Source organism: Phragmites australis, chromosome 16, assembly GCF_958298935.1.
Source record: "Phragmites australis chromosome 16, lpPhrAust1.1, whole genome shotgun sequence".
NCBI classification, from domain to species: domain Eukaryota; kingdom Viridiplantae; phylum Streptophyta; class Magnoliopsida; order Poales; family Poaceae; genus Phragmites; species Phragmites australis.
Window position 1 is genome coordinate 8,039,431 of NC_084936.1, and position 19,445 is coordinate 8,058,875.

At 42.0% G+C, this 19,445-nt stretch overlaps 2 protein-coding genes across 6 annotated transcripts; both read left to right on the plus strand.

Annotated features, from left to right (window-relative positions):
• Positions 1–6,938: 6,938 nt before the first annotated feature.
• Positions 6,939–12,520, plus strand: LOC133895537 (chloroplast envelope membrane protein-like). 5 transcript variants are annotated; one of them, XM_062335938.1, is made up of 9 exons: positions 6,940–7,195; positions 7,287–8,376; positions 8,667–8,752; positions 8,909–9,082; positions 9,251–9,365; positions 10,053–10,150; positions 11,031–11,166; positions 11,579–11,712; positions 12,058–12,520. In XM_062335938.1, exons 2-8 carry the CDS (start codon positions 7,780–7,782, stop codon positions 11,645–11,647), a joined length of 1,275 nt encoding a protein of 424 aa, XP_062191922.1. In that variant the 5' UTR covers positions 6,940–7,195; positions 7,287–7,779; the 3' UTR covers positions 11,648–11,712; positions 12,058–12,520. The 5 variants fall into 5 exon arrangements, with proteins under 5 accessions (XP_062191924.1, XP_062191926.1, XP_062191925.1 ...); XM_062335939.1 differs by having other exon boundaries at positions 12,158–12,520; XM_062335940.1 differs by lacking the exon at positions 12,058–12,520 and having other exon boundaries at positions 6,939–7,195; positions 11,017–11,166.
• A 1,108-nt stretch (positions 12,521–13,628) lies between these two features.
• LOC133895302 (26S proteasome non-ATPase regulatory subunit 1 homolog A-like) lies at positions 13,629–19,178 on the plus strand. Its single transcript, XM_062335526.1, has 12 exons — positions 13,629–13,885; positions 14,915–15,084; positions 15,176–15,287; positions 15,380–15,548; positions 15,669–15,803; positions 15,940–16,286; positions 16,374–16,509; positions 16,625–16,873; positions 16,972–17,192; positions 17,339–17,597; positions 17,703–18,419; positions 18,703–19,178. Exons 1-12 carry the CDS (start codon positions 13,734–13,736, stop codon positions 19,033–19,035), a joined length of 3,000 nt encoding a protein of 999 aa, XP_062191510.1. The 5' UTR covers positions 13,629–13,733; the 3' UTR covers positions 19,036–19,178.
• The last annotated feature ends 267 nt before the right edge of the window (positions 19,179–19,445 follow it).

Consider the following 19,445-nt stretch of genomic DNA (forward strand, 5'->3'; position numbering starts at 1 on the left):
AAAAAAACTAACATGATCATATATTAATTTGATAAAACATTAGTAAGTGCGGCAATTAAAAGATGAAGGTAACCAAATAACAAGTTAAAGCGTAACCATACACTATATTCACTTGCCTTCACCAATGATGAAGGCATGAACTAGCTACGTCTCGAAGTGACACCACCTGAACAAGTGCATGAATTAGCACCAAAACACTGCAACAATCAAATACGAAAAGAGACACGCTCCTACGCCCCTGCAAACACGACAACCGTGGTCTACGAAAAGACATCTACCACTTAGCTTGCAATATGCCAAGCGAGAACTTCATCTAACGAGGTCAAAGACCGAAGAACAAAACACCACACGGACTAACTTTCAATGGATGGCAACATCGCTTTACCAAGTCAGCTCATTTCCTTCCCGTCAAGACCACATACTCAGTCAAGCAGTATGTGGAGATATGCTTCACCAAAATTGTTTGCCTTCATGGAATCCCAAGGAAGATTGTTTCCGATCAAGGCACCCAGTTCACTTCTCATTTCTGGAAGAGCCAGCCATGGGAACTGAACTCTTCCATTGCACCACATATCATCCTCAAACCGATGGTCAAACAGAGGAGGACATATTGTGGGCTTGTGTTCTCACATATGAGAAGAAGTGGGAGATTTGTTTGCTATTTGTAGAATTCTCTTACAATAATATTTATCAATCGAGCATTAAAATGTCACCATTCGAAACTCTCTATGGCCAAAGATGTTGAACGCTATTAAATTAGTCCGATCCGGTGAAAAAGCTTTTCTAGGCTGGGATTTGGTCAAAGAGGCAGAAGAACAGGTCCTAACTGTTCGCCAGCATCTACTTATAGCTCAGCCTCGTCAGAAGAGCTATGCCAATCTTCGTCGACATGAGCTAGAGTTCAAAATTGGAGATTTTGTCTATCTTAAGGTCTTTCCTCTCAGAGGAACACAACGTTTCTAGATAAAGGGTTAGTTAGCGCCTGTTATGTTGGCCCTTTTAGGATTATTGGCTGGCGTGGCAAGGTGGCTTATCAGCTGGAGCTACCTCCATCCCTCTCCGCCGTGCACAACGACACAATTGAAGAAATATCTTTGAGTCCCCACCAAAGCCATTGAAGTGGTAAATCAAGAATTACAACCAGATCTTTCCTATTATGAACATCCAATTTGCATCCTTGATGAAGCCGAATGGAAGACACGACGCAAGTCGATTAAGTTCCTCAAGATTCAATGGAGTAATCACTCCGAGGATGAAGCGACGTGAGAGCATGAAGATTAGCTTCGTGTCGATTATCCTGAGTTTTTTTTCCAACTTGTGAGTGCTACTTTAGTATTATTCCTCACAGCGTGGCATATCAATAATCTCCGAATCTTTTGCTACTGCGCAAATCATGAGGTCCTTAGAGCCACCATACTCTTCCCCCACTTGTACCGAATCTTGGGACGATATTCTTTTAATTGAGGGGGGGGGGGGTGGTTTGTCACGTCCTAAATCTGTAATCATGTGATTAAGCCTAATCGTGCATCATTAGCATCGTGCCTAAATTGGAGCAATTTATTTTGGCACACTACAACACTTTATTTGGAGTCAATCGATTGAGAGAGAATTTTGGGAGATAAAAAATTTTGCAGTTAAAACAAGCTTCTTCCTCTAGCATGTGGGGCCCACATGAGTGACCAACCACTCCCTCTCTCCTTTGGGCAGCAGCCCCACCTGCTCTCTCTCTCTCTCTCTCTCTCTCTCTCTCTCTCTCTCTCTCTCCCCCATGCTCTCTCCAACTGGCAAAGGCAAGGGAGCAACTCCCCTCTCCCTCCCCTAAAGCTCTCTCTCTTTCTTCCTTGAATTCGCCTTCTAGAAGCCAAATCGAGGTATGCATATGGTACTCATGCATTCCTTAGCTCCTAAGCTCCTTCCATCCAATTCATTTTTGTTTTCCTGAAGACTTTGAGATGATTTTGATGTCTTTTGGTGTTCTTGGTTGAAGCCCGAGGAGTACCGACATTCTTCCTCTTTTCGAGCTTTTGCACCTTCTACTGACGGTCACCAACCTCGACAAAGCATCTTGGGTGAGTCTCCTAGGCTCCCATTGCAAGAATACGTGGTTTGGTTGGATGAAATTCAAGTTTGGAGCTTCGGTTGCAAAGTTGTGAATCACCTCATGTTCTTGAGCCTTGGAACGAATTTGAGAATTTTTGATAAGTTTTGAGCTAGGAAATCGAGTTCCTAGTTAGTGAGTGAGGTCTATACACTATGAAGTAGTGCAAAAACCTTTTCTCCTTGGATCGAGGAAGCTCCCAAATGAAATCGGCCATTTTTTGCCTGTGAAACGACCTCTCTGTAGCAACCCGGATAGTCCTGGTTAAACCTGGAGGTTTTGGGTAGCCCAGGAAAACCTCGCTATTTTGTACTTCGAAATTGTCAGGTTTTAGGGTGCATTTTGGGTCTAAAAACCCTTGTATAGTGTCTATGTAGGATAGATTTAACATGCGAGTCAAATCGACTGAGAGTCAACAGGAAGTTCAAGATTGCCCAACCCGGATATTCCGGGTTAAACCCGGAGGGTCCGAGTATTTCACGGTGCTTTTAACCGAGCACCCTCGCTCGGGCCTCACCCAGATAATCCGGAACCTGAAGGTTCCGGGTTAATTGAATTTAGATTTAGCAGAGAACCGCGTTCGAAGCCCTACCTGGACATTCCAGTCCAACCCAGAGGTTCCAGACTTAGCCTGGAACTTCCGATTTGATTCAAAAATGGCTAACCGAACCCCCGTCCCGGAGTACAACCCTGAGATTCCAGAACCCGAATGTTTCGAGTTCAACATGGAGTCTCCAGCCTCCTATTAGCTTTCTGAAGTCGTTTAGATCGCAAAAATTTCTATTTTTTTCGTATGTCTTGCACTTTTAGCTTGTTGTTATGCATTTTGTAGCATATATTGTTGCACTTCATTCATACTCATCATTGCACATGTTCTTCTTTAGTGAACGAGGATCCGGAGTGTGACACAAGTGTGGTTGAAGGTGACACCGAGCCACACGGGTTCTGTGAATTCTGTGTTGGTAGCATCAGACAGCCGCCTGAGCAGCAAGGCAAGCATCTAAGCATTTTTCTTCCATTAATTTGGATCGTATGTGTCTAATATGATAAAATATGCTTTATGTATGTTATGCATGCTATTGAGTCGATGTCGGGTCTTGTATGGGTAGAACCTATGTTGATGCATTACACCCCCATCTTGAGTTATTGATTATCCATATCCTTGTAACCCGGGGTTTAACTTGTTGTTGTCTAAATTGAAGGTCAATCAAAATGCTTAGCCATGCATAGGTTCTTCGGTAGAAGCCGAGCGGTGGTTCAACCCCGTTCACAAGCTATAGGCTTAATTACTGTCGCAATGATAACAATGTTGGGTTTATGATGTGGATTGGATGAGTAGTGAGGATGATGCGAGATGTGGGCAGTGTTAGGGGTGTTTTCTCCTGCCCCGATGTGGAGTTCCTTGGGGTAGGTCGGGAGAGGAGCCTGGACACCATAGGCTGCTTGCGTCGTTTAAGCACCAATCGTTGTTACAGTTGGCTCTAGCACTTTCCGTACTAACCACATATCGATCTAATGGTATGACAAACCGATTATCTTACGCCGTGACGACGCTTTCCTTGCGGCCCTATGATGTGTAAGAGAAAAAGAATATGAGAAGCAAGGTGGCGGGGAGCCGGAGGTGTCTGGGACACGCTCGCGGTAACCCCGATGCCATAGGGGCATGTGCAAATGGGTGATTCTGGGTATGAGAAAGGTTGACATGAGTACCCTTTTATGGACCTGTGTAGTCCCACAAGCCGTATGATCCTCAAGTCGTGTGAGTAAAGTTGTACCCCCTGTAGGGTGTAAAAACATTTCAAAATACCGCACTCTCGATCATGATCATATTTTTATCCATTTACAATAGTCGTAGAGTTACGAATGTATATTGATGTGGTTAATGGGTTAAGGTGGTTCTATACAGATATTATTACTAGGGTTCCTTTTACATATATGTTCAGTTGAGGTTTATGGGATAGAATGTTACTTTGGTCTAGCATAGATGTTCACACACATTTATGTCAAATTGCTTTCGTATATGAATCTACTTAACCGTGTGGTCATTTTCTTGCGAACATCCAAATGCATAATCCTTGGAATCGGGTTATTTATAAGTACTCATTATGGATTAAGTCTTGCAAGTACCTTCATACTCATGCTGCTCTTTCAGGTGCTACTGGTGAGGAGTTAGTTTTTGACTACTTCACGCCCGCCGAGGGTGATGGCGGACATGAGTAGGCAACTACTCGGATATCGTACTTTTGTGATAGAGCCTAAGGGTATATGACTCCATCCTTCTTTTGTTGTATAGTGTTTAGTCTTCCGTTGCGTAGTTTTCTTTTGTTGATTAGGAGTTGAGTTAGTTTTTATTTTCTCCTAACTCTCTTTTGTGGTAAATTGTAAGAAATTATGGATGCTTAAGAACTTGCAATATAATTTAATTACTCACCCTTTATTAAACTTTATTGTGATGTGATATGTTGGAAAAGCATGTGTTCTGATCTTGTGCACAAAACACGTGCCAGGACTACTAGAATAGTATTTCAAATAATCATTATGGATATGACTAAGTAAATGACTGTCCTAATGATTAAAGGGAATATTGTTTGGACGGTTCCTCATACTGATGTTGCGATGCTCGGCAATGAGCAAAGATTATCGACGGTGTTTGGTCATGGTGCACATGGTGACTGGCATGAGGTTGATGGTGGTGTTTTTTAGAGGGTGCTCAGCAGGTCGGTATGATTGAGGAATAGAGCAGTCTGTTAGTGGTTCATCTGAGGCAGATAGATCGGGGCTAGATAGTTTGCGGGTACATGACGGATAGTCCAGTGAAGGCCGGTGGATAGTTCACTTGGAGGGTGAACATACCGCGGTGCAAGGTGGACAAGTTGATGATGACAGTCTAGGCATACCGTGGGTAGTAGAGATGAAGAGACTGACAATAATGATATAGGAGCGTGAGGGCAGGCAGTGTTCATTCTCTATGGTTTGGCACCACACAGTGTAAGCATCAGAGTGTATGTTTGTATTGGAGAGGGCTTGCACTTTTCCAAATCAGCAAGGGCGTAGATCGATTCAAGTTGTATGTATGGGTTTTTGATGTGTGGATCAGAAGGGCGTGGAGATGCATCAAAGGCTGAATTGGAAAGAAGTAGAGACTACGGAGTTCTCTACTTGTAATTGGAGTAATTCAGGCATGTGTTAAGGCTAAAGAGGAATATGATTTTGCTTGAATAGACTGCGTTGATAGGAGAAAATGTGCATAGTTACAGGTAGAGTCTGAAGTTGCTGGAATAGCGGTGTCTCTGGAAGGTGATGAGTCTGAGTAAAGTCAAACTCATCAGGCTGCTCTTGTTGAGCGGCAAAGGCGACAAATCAAATCCAATATATATGGAGGTTCGCGCATGATGACTTCAAGGTGGTAGATTATTCGTCAAGGTGAAGTTTATTGATATGTGTCGAATAAATATACGGAGTTAATTACGTATTGGACTAGAAGTTATATTATCAAAATGATATTTCTTACTGAAATCACCTCTCCTGTCATATGCAATCTTTATAAATCTGATAAATCTATTGAACTAGTCAAATAATTACACAAATTAATTCTAATTTACCATAAAAGTGTTTTTAAAATAATTCAAATCTAAAATATTTTTAGGAGAATCCAAAACGTTCGCCTAACCATGTCAAGTTGTCCACGCTAAAACATGGGGAAAAAACTAGGTGAAACAACCCCGGCTATAGTTTGTCTGGGTCCAACGACAAAAGCTTGAAGGCAAATGTTGAGAGGGCCAATATCACAATTTTGCTCGCTAAATTTTTAGAAGATGCTATTTTTGCCTTTACTTAGCGTTTAGTCCTTGACTCCTTGATAAGCTCTGCCTTGGTCAATTTTGATTTAACTACGTAAAAGTAAAGAAAAACCATATAACCGTACAGCATGCAGGTGCAACCCAGCTGAAAATGGGTAGGTTTTTGAAAATGATGCAAATTCGCTAGAAAATGTATATACAAGTTTCCAAATATTCTCAAAAGTATCACAACTATAGCATATAGGGGAGATTGTGGTCACATACCTGCAAACTTTCATGAACAAATTCAATCCCGTTTGTAAGATATAAAAATGATAAACTTCTAGTGTATCAGTGTGAACCTTACAATTTTTGGGATTCTGTGCTATTGCAAGCGATTTTTTTTTCATCTTGCAGACCGAATTTGATTTGTTCTTGAATTTTTATATGATTGTATATCACCACCTTGCCTATAGATGTATTTTTTTTTAGAATTTTTCGAAACCTGTGCATATATTTGCTAGTGAATTTGTACTAGTTTAAAAATCGATCCATTTACACAGCATGTATGGTGAATGTGTGAGATGATATCGATATTACGGTAACTTTATCACTGACGTGTGAGCACATTTACAACACGTGACATCCGGATTCTCGTCCTAAGACTATCTCCAACAGCTATCTCAATTTTTTATTCTCAAAAACACTATTATAGCATCCCCTATCACTATTACATCATTCTTTATTTTTTCATCTCCAACAGATACCCTATTTATTACCTTATACTACTCTTTTCCTCCATCCGGACCCACTGTCAACCTCCGTGAATAGTATTACTACAGCATTGCGAATGCTACAGTACTCTGGCAAAGTCGCAGCACCATCTACGTAATACTGTAGCAACACTGTATCGCTGAATAAGATAGTGTTATAGTACTCTGCAGAGTATGTAGCACTAGATAGGGGATCGGATCGGTTGGAGTTGATCTAATGTGGGCACGTGTGTACGGATGACGAAGAAAATCATCCAATCCATTCCGTTCTTGGCTCTTGTTGGAACAAGTAGACCAGCTAAGCTAAGCTAAGCTAGGCCCATCCAATCCATCGTCACCCAATCCACTCCGCCTCCTCCGGCGTCTTCCCTTCGCCGCTGCCCAAGCGACAGCTCCACTCTCACCGCCGCCGCAGCCGACACATCCACTCAGGCTGCCTTCCTCCCTCCGCTGCCGGCCAATAGCTAGCCACCTGCGAGTGCTAGGCCACCACCACCACAATTCGCCGCCGAGGGGCTCGCCGGCAACCCAGCGGCGCCACAGAGGTAATTAACGACCCCTGACGGCACCATCCGTTCCCCATTCCCCCTCACCCGGTTCGTGTTTGTCAATCTCCCTGACTCGAGCCCTGTGCAGTGATCGGGCGGCGTAGGCGCGGACAAGTGCTTGGGGGAGCTGCAGGTTACCAGAGCATTTTTTTCTCTTCTGGATTAATAATACCACCAGCAGTGACAGCGATCTTCTTGGTTGCTGCAACATAGCCAAGAGCGCGAGAAACAGGCCTTGAGTTGTTTCGAGGTTATAGGATTCTCTTAGATTTCTTGGTTCAAAGGCGCCAAGGTTTTACTTCCTTCGGATTGCTGCTTCCGCAAAGGAGGCAAGAAACTGTTTTAGGATTGATTGTTGGTGAAATTGAGCGAGGGGAATAGAGTGGTTGCTGGAACTTCTGTGCCAATGTGTGCTTATGTTGCTTCTTGGTTTCTTGATGTGGAGGTTGCAATGTTACAATGATACACAATGTGGACATTAATTAGGGGAATGCTGATGACATGAGCCTGTGGCCACTCCAGGTTCATTTGCCCTTGTTTTCTAAGTATCGCTGGGGCTAGGAAAATGTGGTTTCCGTTTCATGACCTTCATGAGCTGTTCTGCGGTCAGCTCTAACGGCATTGCCCTCCGGCTTCTCATAGAGGAGAGGATCCGGTGCCGGGGTGTGTGCGCATGTGAAATGCTCGCTCTTGGTTCCCAGAGGAGGAGGGTGAGGCACCCAGTGATCTTCGCGAAGAAGAGGAGGCGGCCCAAGAGGTGGCAGCGGCCGTGGTGGAAGACATTTTTCTCGGATTGGAACGATGATGAAGAGAGTTTGTCTGGCTGGAGAGAGGATGATGAATTGCTCGAGGAGATTAGCAGTGGCAAAGAACTGTCTAACAATGAGAAGTTTGAAACATGGAAGAGGAAAGCCGAGGCTATTGTTGAGCTGAGGGAAGCCCAGCAGAATGCTATGAATGCCGAGGAGCAGTCGTGGGAGGATTGGATCAGTGGAGGCAGCACAACAGGGGGCGGTGACTGGGGCGGGGATGTGAGTGTGTTGGACCAGATAACTGACGATCCTGCTGAGATAGTGAGGGATAAGAGCTTTATTGAAGTTTTCAGAGATTCCATTGATGAAGATTATGAGGACATGTTGTTTGAAGACCGAGTTTTCCTGTATGCCTCAACGAACTCGGTGCGTTCTTTACTACCTTGTTTGTGTCGCCAAATATTATAATCAAACGTCCAACAATAATCATTATTTACTATTGCTCATCTTCACTACCTTTTATAGGGGTTTTCACTTATGATGTACCAGTAATGCGTAATGTAACAATAAATTGTAAACCTATTTTAACCCTACAATCTTGTTCAGGATCCATTTGGATGAAATAAAATGAGATGTTGCATAGTTTAGCATGCATCAGATTACCATACTGAGGCCTTTGGAACTTCGAACTAACAAGAGGGCTTTGTACTTTACAGGCCAAATTCCTGGCATTACTGATCGTGGTGCCATGGGTGATAGATTTTCTAGTTCATGACTATGTTATGATGCCCTTTCTAGAAAGGTAATTCATCTTATGCATTCCGTATCTTTTTTCTTCTTCTTTTTGTCAGTGAAGTAGTGAGCACTGATAATATTCACTCTTCTTTGCTTCTGTCATTACATGCAACCATGTGTGCTAAATGCAGAATTTATTACATGGGACATTACCCAATAACAGGTATGTCCAGAAGGTGCCACTTGCTGCTGAGCTGCTTGATGTAAGACGCAGCCAGAAGCTCCAGATGGTTAAAGACCTAAACATTGAGAAGGCAAGATACCGTTTTGAAGTAGAGATTGGTAAATCTCCACCACTTTCTGACGGGGAGGTCTGGTCAGAGTTGCGGGAAAAAGCGTAAGAAAAATGCTGACTACTATGCTGTCTTGCCAAGTTGTTGCTTTTATAAATGCACTAGCCAACAAAAGGCTTCTTGTTCTTTGTTAATATGATAGTCAGGAACATTATGTTGTCATCAGTAAGTTCAGTCTGTTTCTTAAAGGATCCTCTCCTCTACTTTATCAGGATAGAGTTGAGAGATGACTGGAGATTAGAAAACCGGAAAGCTTTTGCAAATATATGGTCTGATATGGTTTATGGGATTGTGCTATTCCTTCTTATCTGCTTCAACCAGAGCAAAGTAAGTATCTATCAGAAAAGGGGCTTCTTTTTCCGTTACTATCCATTGTCAATTGTGTTGTCATTAATCTATTTAGCACTCTTCATAGCGTGCATGTGGAGATGTAGTTTTCTCCTTTTTTAAAAAGAAAGTTGAAATGCTTAGATATAGATAAATTTCCTGTGCTACTGCTACTGGGCCCTGTTAATGTCAAAAGAGTGCTTGTAGCTTCATACTGTCAAATTCAAATAACTGAAAAAGTGCACTGACCAGAATTTTACCTCATTTCTCTTTTGTACTTACTACATCATATTGTTCTAAGGTAGTGTTAGTGGCATCACTTTACTTTCAGTAGGGTTTATTTTACTACTCCCTCCAGTCTCTTTTACTTGTCGTTTAGGACATTGATATTGTCTGCAATACGCACATCTGACTATTACCTTTTCAAATTATATGGTAGAAAAAATATTAAACAAATATAACAATACATAACTGCATTTGATGATAAATATACAAGTATCATTTCTATGTGACAAATTTAACTCTATTTTAGTTGTCAAAGTTTTAAAAGTTGATTGCAGCCATCTTTTTTTGTAGAAGAATGAATATGTCTCATTCATTATCTTGACCTTTTGTTTCTCCTCCAAATGAATGTATAGAGTTATCCTATGTCATACATCTTACTTGTCCTTCCGCCTATGCGTTCAGGTTGCAATGTTGAAGTTCACAGGATACAAGTTGCTAAATAACATTTCGGACAGTGGGAAGGCCTTTCTTATTATTCTAGTGTCAGACATCCTTCTAGGGTATGTCATATGAATTGTTCTTTTCTTATATAGTGCATCTATCTATGGGGTATTGTTTTGATGTGATGGTCAATTATATGTATTAATGCAGCACATTCTAGAGAGTGTTATTCATCACACTGTATCATCAGTAATAATCCTAGCACAGTACATACACATCCCTTTGCACATAATGTCATTTGTGTAAATTTGTCAAAGTACATGGAAGTTTCTGTGTTATGAATACTTCTGCCAATTAGGTATAGTTATATTCTACTTGTTTCTTGCTTTATCCTTTATGTGTGTGCTTGAGATGTCCTCTTTTCTTTCTCTTCTCCCTTTTTTTTATCAAGGGGATTTTTTTGCTTTTCTTTCTTTAAAGAGATTCTTTCATATGGCAGAATCTTATTTACCACCTGGTTGGAAAACACTGAAATCAAGCACTAGACTGTTTTCCCTCTCAGAAGTGGGTTCTTAGTTTCGTATGAAAGCTGAACTGCCATGAGAAAATTGAGCTCTGTCTGTTAGTCTTGTATTCTTGCTATGAGAGACATATTTCTGTTTCAAGCAACCAAGAAGTAGCCTTAATTATTTTTTCATGTAAGTAGAAATATTAATATTGTTTTTGTTTGCATTCTTCCTTTTGTTGTTAATTATTGTTTATGAGAACCGAGTAATAGCTTTATTGGTAGAGCCTCCAGTTGAGAGACCGCCCACTCGGACTCGAACCCAGGTGCTTGCAGATCGTGAGTACCTCCCAAAAGGGTTTGGTACTCCCCCTCTCTCAAGGCAAAAGCTAGTGGGACATCTTCTCCCTGTTGTGTTTTTTTTTTGGTTAATTATTGTCTATTGTCTATGATCTTATCCACTATATGAAAGTCCACTAGCTGCACTTTCACAGGTACCATTCAGAGTCAGGTTGGCATACATTGATAGAAGTTATTCTCGAGCACTACGGGCTTGAAGCCGATCAAGCTGCAGTCACATTTTTCGTTTGTCTGGTTCCAGTTGCCCTGGATGTATTCATAAAGTTTTGGGTAGGTCTAATTTATGCCTTTTCATAGTCAAACTAACAGGGACATGACACTATATTTTTAAAATTAGGCAGCATATTTTGTTTGTTGGTACCTCTTAAGTTTATAAGAAGTTTCAGCCTTAGCTGTCCATTTCATAGGGTTTTTTTTTTCAATTCATGTTTCAGCAATTCACTAACATTTGTAATCATATTCACTAAAATTTTAGTAGCCTTTTCTATAAAGCAAAATTTGACTTTCTTTTTCTGAAGGGAAACAAAATTTCATTTTTTTTATTAATTGCTTCATTTATTAGTTACAACTTTTATGGATGTAAAACCATGTTCCTGATGCTAATCTTCATGAATTTAATGAAAGTTTTACATTGTAATCTTAGTAAGATCAGCATAGTTACTTTTACTTTTCTATGTTGCAGGTATACAAATACCTTCCAAGATTATCTCCTAGTGTGGGCAACATTTTGGATGAAATAAAGCGCCACTAGAGAATTTTTCCATCAGGTTTTAGTTTCTTTCATTAGGGAATCGCTTGGAAAATGTCACTTTCCAGGTATGTACTGACTTTGTATTGTTGACTCCTACTTGCTTTATTTTCAGTGTTTGAACAGTAAGTAGTGGAGAATTTATTCACTAATTGTTGTTCAAGGAGAATAAAAGAAGAAATTTAGTCCTGCAACAATAGGGATGCACATTTCTGTATGTTAAATTGTTGTCGGTTCATTTGGTAAGAAAATCAACAAAAGCAATTGGCAAATTGCAAGTTCCCTTTTCAATGGTGTGTTTGAGTTAATTATTTTCTCGATTCTTGCTTGAGATGATGAATACTTAACTTGTTCCAGCCACCCTAAGGCTTGATATTCTTGTACTGAGGGGGGAATCTATTTATATATTGCAGGTAACATTCAATGAATCATTTGGACTAGTATTTCTACTTTTCAACTCTTAAGGAACTCTTCTTCTGAAGGCCTTACTTATGATGCCTGCCTGGTCAGCAGCCAAGTATCAGGCTATTTGCCATGACTGGGAATTTCAGGAACCCGAACAAGTTCTTATCCTAAAAACTATGTCATATGAAAGATTCTGTGCTAGAGATACTCTCCGGGTGAACAACAAGATTCTGCACCATAGATACCCAACAGGAAAATTCAGGTTCTTTTGATCTGATATTTATCAATGGCAAGCAATTTTGCTTTAGAAATTGTCACGTGTGGAGCCTTATATCGTTTCAATTTTGTGCTGTGCAACTTCTAAAGAAACTATTATATATGTACAAACAACTGATGTGCAGTGGCAACTTATTCGTCCTTGTGGCATTGAAATGCCATTACAGAAATTATCATTTACATTTTCTTGTTCCAGTGAATTCGATATGCCAGTTGATTTTTTTAACCCCCCTGTGCATGACTGAATGACCTGCGTCTATCGTGGAATTTTTAAATTTCTCGTCTAGAAGGTTGAGATCTGTCTTGATTCAGGATGTTAAAAGCTACAAGTTCCATTTTCTAGATGCTGAAGCTGACGAACAGGACCTGGATGTTGTTTCCTGTCTTTTCTTTAATTCTCAAGGTTTGTTTTGTAATTTTGGGTTGTACTGTTCCAGATTTTTAATACCATCCCCACCCATTTCGCTAAAAAAAAGTTTCATATTCTAGAAACCAAAACGTATCAAGGTTTTGAGGCTTCGGAAAAGGAAGCGTATAAAGAGTTCCAGTATTCAGAGACCGGAACGTGCCAGTTTTAAAGTTTCATGCAAGTTCTAAAGCAAAAGCTTTAAGCATTCTGGGTTTCAAATGTTCATCTTGCGACAAAGTTTGATATCACAAGGATAAGATTCACGTTTCAAGTTTTTCTGTCCGAAAGAAAATTATCAAGTCTCAATCAAATTTCGATCAAGTTTCGACAAACTTAAAGTTTCCAGAAAAGCATGTTGGTTTTTTTTTTTTGTGTGTGAAACGAGAAACAAACAGGGGAAAATGTACTGAGCTTGCCTCCGGGTTTTCTTTTGGAGATCTTGCATTAAGCTATTTTTTTCTCGCGTGCGAATTGACAACATCTAAATTATTAGCTACCCGTGCGAATGAAGCTCGAAAGGATATCGTTTCCTAGTTTATCATTTTTTTAACCATCTATAATCTTGCATTTCCTATTTGAATAAGAAAAAAAAATAGAGCATCAAGCAACTATACAAATTGAATTTCTCACTTTTCAATATTTCTTGTTTACCTGTAAATAAGAAATTGAGTTTTGAAACATGGAAAAACAATAACAGCAAAATCCACACGCCTAATCAACAGCAGAATACACAAATACGTAGGCTACGCCAATGCTATCGGAGAAATACGCCTCCAGAAAACAAATCCGACGAGGAACAGAAATACGCCTCCACAGTAGTATAATCCTACTCGGCTACTGCTACCTGCAGCTTTTGCAATCGGACCCCTCCCCAAACCCTTATATTTGCCTTCCGGCCCCCGCGGCTCCCCTCCTCCGCGATCTTCTTCTGCTCCAAGCAAGGAACCCACCCCGGCGACGAACAGGACGCGCACGCGAACCCGCGGCGGAGGAGAGGATATGGCGGCGGCGGCGGTGATGGTGAGCTCGGCGGGATCGCTGCTGGCGATGCTGCAGGAGCCGGCGCCGGAGCTCAAGCTGCACGCGCTCGCCAGCCTCAACTCCCTCGTCCACGCCTTCTGGCCCGAGATCTCCACCAGCGTCCCCGCCATGTGAGTTTCAGCGCCCTCCCCTTCCTCCCGCCGCGCGCGCTCCTAGAGAAGCGCACTCCCCTCCCCCTTTTCTCTAATTGCCGGCTCTACCGCCGCCGATGCCGCCGACTCGGGTTCGATTCGGCGCTTGTTTGACGGAACCCTAGGTTTGATCTGTTCGTCTTGAGGCCTTGGGAGGGCTTTGTGTGTGCGGTTTCTGTAATTGGTAACTGGAAACCTAGAATTTAGAGCGCAAAGTCGCGGCTTTCTTTGTTGCTGTGATTCATCTTCTCGAATTCATGGATATCGTAGTGAAAAACAAATTGTGAACTTTCGCATTAGGGCTTGGTTTCGTGGAGGCTCCGATTTGGTGGCCGTTTTGGTCAGGCAAATTTCAGTGTTGAGCTGTCCGGAACCTGGAGGCTTGTGCGTGCGGTAGGATAATGTGCGTTGGGGAAAGGGGACTTACGAAAAAACTGAAATCGGAGTATTGGTCTGTCGGACTTATCTTGTTTGATCTCTTCACACTTCAGCTATGAGGTGGATGGACATTGTTATGCTCATAAGCGGATGCACTGTTATTGTTTATTCTCTGCACGTCTTGGAGGAACTGTCGTATTTTAGATTGTGTTTGGACTGTGATGATATGATATGAATTAAATGTGGTAATTTTGGTTTTCAGGAGTTGTAACTTGTCACAAAATAATACCGTTTCATATATTTACTGGTTACTGTGGGAGCTCTAATTTGCCCTTGGTTCTTTGCTTATCGATGCAATGGAACTGTCTAATTATATCGGAGAAAGGGACATTTCATGTAAATGTTATGACGATTGGTTTCTTTTTCCTGGGAATTATCTTTGTATTAGAAGAGCTTGTCTGATTATCAAGCTTGATGGAATTTGGCTGCTGCAGTTGATGTGCATGGACCTAAATATTTTCTCTTAATCCTGGTGACTTGTAAAAAGCTTCAACAATCAGTGTTCGCTTGTGTTAGTGCTTTGCTTTGTGCTTGTATTTTCCATAATTTGTTTCTTGCTGCTTCATGTAGTGAGAGTTTGTATGAAGACGAGGAGTTTGACCAGAGGCAGCTCGCAGCAGTGGTTGCTTCTAAGGTGTTTTTCTACTTGGGCGAGCTAAATGATGCTCTGTCATATGCACTTGGCGCTGGGCCCCTATTCGATGTCTTTGATGATTCTGATTACGCTCAAACACTTTTAGGTGAGAGATTGCCTGAATTATGATTAAGTTTCCGAGTGCCACTGTTAAAAATACTGTGTTCATGTTACCTTTTTTTCATTTCTTTCTTCAGCAAAAGCTTTAGATGAATATTCTACCATCCGATCGAAGGCCTCTAAAGCTACAGAGGAAGAAGAAACGATGGATCCAAGATTGGAGGCCATTGTGGAAAGAATGCTGGACAAGTATGATAGTTTGCTAATTAAGTCATTATCTATTGTTTTCTGGTTTGTCACAAATGCAATGCTGATCTCACAAATACTTTGTTGTCTTTCAGGTGCATTCTTGATGGAAAATATCAACAGGCCATGGGTATGGCTGTTGAATGCAGGAGACTGGATAAGCTGGAGGGAGCAGTTTCTCAATGTGATAATCTTCATGGAGCTCTTTCGTATTGCATCAATCTGTCTCACCAATATGTTCATCATCGTGAATATCGATTTGAGGTAAGGGCATGTTTTGGCTGATTTTCTGATTGGGATTGTTATTGGCACATAACTACTATTGTGCACAAAGTATTAGAAGATCATCTAGTGATCCAACACTTCGTGTTTCTGTCTTTCCAGATTCTACAACGTCTTGTCAAAATATACCAGACATTGATAAATCCGGATCTTTTAAGCATTTGCCAATGTCTTATGTTCTTGGGTGAGCCTGAAACTGTTGCAAGTATCTTGGACAAGCTGCTTTCTGGAAACAAGGTATGCACTACTTTTTTTTGGGCCAAAACAGATAGCTCTATTTCATCTGCATCATTAATTTGAATTTTACTGGACAGTATGTTCAGTTTGCTGATTGATTCAGTTTTTGACCAAAAACCTTGTGTTCATTTGCCAGGATGATGCTCTCCTAGCATTCCAAATTGCTTTCGATCTTGTTGAAAATGAAAATCAGGCTTTCCTCTTGAATGTGCGGAACCACCTTGATGCACTTCGTTCGCGTGCTTCTGCCAGTACTGACCTTGACAGCAGGCCAGGTTTACCAAGTGATCAAACTGCAAATGCTGCTAACGAACCATCTGGGGATGTTCAGATGAGAGACGATGTTACCATGCCAAATGGCAGTGCTCTCACTGTGGATCCAAATGAAGTAGCATATGCTGATAGGCTGACAAAAATTAAGGGTATACTATCGGGGGAGACATCTATTCAGTTGACATTACAGTTTCTGTACAGCCATAATAGGTAAAGTGATATGATCTGACTGAATTATAATAGCTGAGCTTTGTTTTAGTTTTATGTCCTATATTTATTTTATTTTTTATTCAACAGGTCTGATCTTTTAATTCTGAAGACTATAAAGCAAGCTGTGGAAACGAGGAACAGTGTTTGTCACAGTGCAACAATATGCTCCAATGCAATCATGCATGCAGGAACAACAGTAGATACCTTCCTCAGAGAAAACTTGGTATGATTTATTCACACATTTTGTACTTGATGTTACCCATGTCTAGCATCTTTGTTTCTGTAGTTTGCTGTGATTGTAATGTCGTTACATTTTCTCATCTTGGTTTGTATTACAGGAATGGTTAAGTAGGGCAACCAACTGGGCAAAGTTCAGCGCCACTGCTGGACTAGGTGTCATTCATAGGGGCCATCTTCAACAAGGCCGAGCTTTGATGGCCCCTTACCTACCTCAGAATGGTGCTGTTGGTGGTGGTTCTCCATACTCAGAAGGAGGTGCCCTCTATGCTCTTGGTTTGATTCATGCCAACCATGGTGAAGGAATCAAACAGTTTCTTCGTGAGAGTCTTCGCAACGCCAGTTCCGAGGTACTATTCCAGGCCCACGTTCCCTTTATATTGTTTTGGGGTTGAGAATTTTGGCCTTCTTTCATATAGTTGTATTCTAACTTTGGATCATAACACAGGTGGTCCAGCATGGTGCTTGTTTGGGACTTGGGCTTGCAGCTTTGGGCACAGCAGACGAGGAAATATGCGAGGACATAAAGAATGTTCTATACACGGATAGTGCTGTGGCTGGTGAAGCAGCTGGTATTGGCATGGGCTTGCTTATGGTTGGTACGGCCAGTGAGAAGGCCACGGAGATGCTTGCCTATGCTCATGATACACAACATGAGAAAATTATTAGGTATTTATTTTTTTTATTGTGACAATAGGATGTCTTTTGACAGACAAGATCTTAACTCTTAATAATGTAATCAATTACATGATATTTATTTTCTCGAGATGATAAAGATGTTCCTGTTCTGATACACTCTTTTCCTCACTCTCCAGGGGCTTGTCACTTGGAATTGCATTGACGGTATATGGCAGGGAAGAGGAAGCTGACACCTTGATTGAACAAATGACTAGAGATCAAGATCCCATACTTCGTTATGGTGGTATGTACGCATTGGCTCTAGCATACAGGGGAACTGCAAATAACAAAGCTATCCACCAGCTTCTGCATTTTGCTGTGTCGGATGTGAGCGACGATGTGCGAAGGACTGCAGTATTGGCTCTTGGCTTTGTCCTGTACAATGAGCCTGAGCAGGTTGGTTTTACCTCTTTTTTCATTTGATTCAACTTGTGCATTAGAAGCAAATTAGAAGGTTGCTTATTCCATGTCTGACTTAACTACAATTGTGATCAAATGCAGACACCCAGAATCGTGTCCCTGCTATCGGAATCATACAATCCACATGTCCGTTATGGTGCAGCTCTAGCAGTTGGAATCTCCTGTGCCGGAACAGGATTAAGTGAAGCCATCTCCTTACTGGAGCCTCTTATGTCAGATGTTGTTGACTTTGTACGCCAGGGTGCTCTCATTGCCATGGCAATGGTCATGATCCAGACCAATGAATCTTATGATTCACGTGTTGGAACATTCAGACGTCAGTTGGAAAAGATCATTCTTGACAAGCATGAGGATACCATGAGCAAAATGGGTGCCATACTGGCTTCCGGTATTCTCGATGCTGGTGGCAGGAATGTCACCATCAAGCTTAAGTCAAGGTCAAAGCATGACAAGCTCACTGCTGTTGTCGGCCTCGCTGTTTTCACGCAGTTCTGGTATTGGTACCCGCTCACCTATTTCATCAGCCTTGCCTTCTCTCCGACGGCTCTCATTGGCCTCAACTCTGATCTGAAAGTGCCAAAGTTTGAGTTCCTGTCGAACGCCAAGCCATCACTGTTCGACTACCCCAAGTCGACAACTCAGCAGGCTACGACTGCATCAGTCAAGGTGCCGACGGCCATCTTGTCAACGTATGCCAAGGCAAAATCTAGGGCAAAGAAGGAAGCGGAGAGCAAAGCCCAGGAGAAGGCAGCGGCACCTTCAAGTGAAGACGCTTCTGCTGCTTCTACCTCCATGCAGGTAAGAATTGCATGATTGTTCAATGGATTGTTCCTTCATTTCTACCTAGTAAAAATGACAAACAAAAAGTGTATTTTTTATTGTTCACTATTGAATGTTATGGGTTTATTTCGACTTTTTGAGGCATTGTGTTGTTGCTCCATAAGCCATCTAGCCCTGGTTATCTGCTATATATAGCAGTAGTTTCCAAGTTGAACTAACTGCTTGCTTCACTTGATTACGATCTCTTCGATTTGTATCCAACTGCTCATGACACTGACACATGCCTCATCTGTGAACCCAGGTTGACGGTGCTGCAGAGAAGAAAGCCCCTGAACCAGAGCCGACGTTCCAGATCCTGACGAACCCGGCCCGGGTCGTCCCGGCCCAGGAGAAGTTCATAAAGTTCCTGCAAGGCAGCAGATACGAACCGGTGAAGGCTGCGCCCTCTGGGTTCGTCCTTCTACGGGACCTCAAGCCCACCGAGGCCGAGGAGCTAGTCGCCACCGACGCCCCATCAACCGCAGCGACCAACGCCAGCGCCGCGCCTGCACCCAGCGAGCAAGGCTCTGGCTCAGCTGCCATGGCCGTCGACGAGGAGCCCCAGCCTCCCCAACCGTTCGAGTACACCTCGTGATGATGATCCCTGGATCCGTATGGGCTGTTTCTAACTTTGTATCGGTGGCGGGGAAACCTCAATGTTTCACTAATTCATTTGTTTAACTTGATTATTTTTCTGGGACATTTATCACGTGGGAGTATAATATAATGTTTGCTGAATTTTCGCCTGGAAAAGAGGGTGGATTTGGGTCACGATCCAACGATAACAGCCTGTTGGGCAGCTGAGCACCAGCCAATGATAAATTCGAACCGAACGGCACTTTATTTACTCGTAAATTTTGCAAGCCTTTGGCAAAATCTTGCGCTCAAGAGCGATAAAAAAAATAAAAAATGAACTAGACGGCAAAGCTTCCCCATCCCAGCTATATGCATCGCGTGTTGTTTGGAATACATGAATTTTGCACCAACTTTTGTCATTGAGAACAC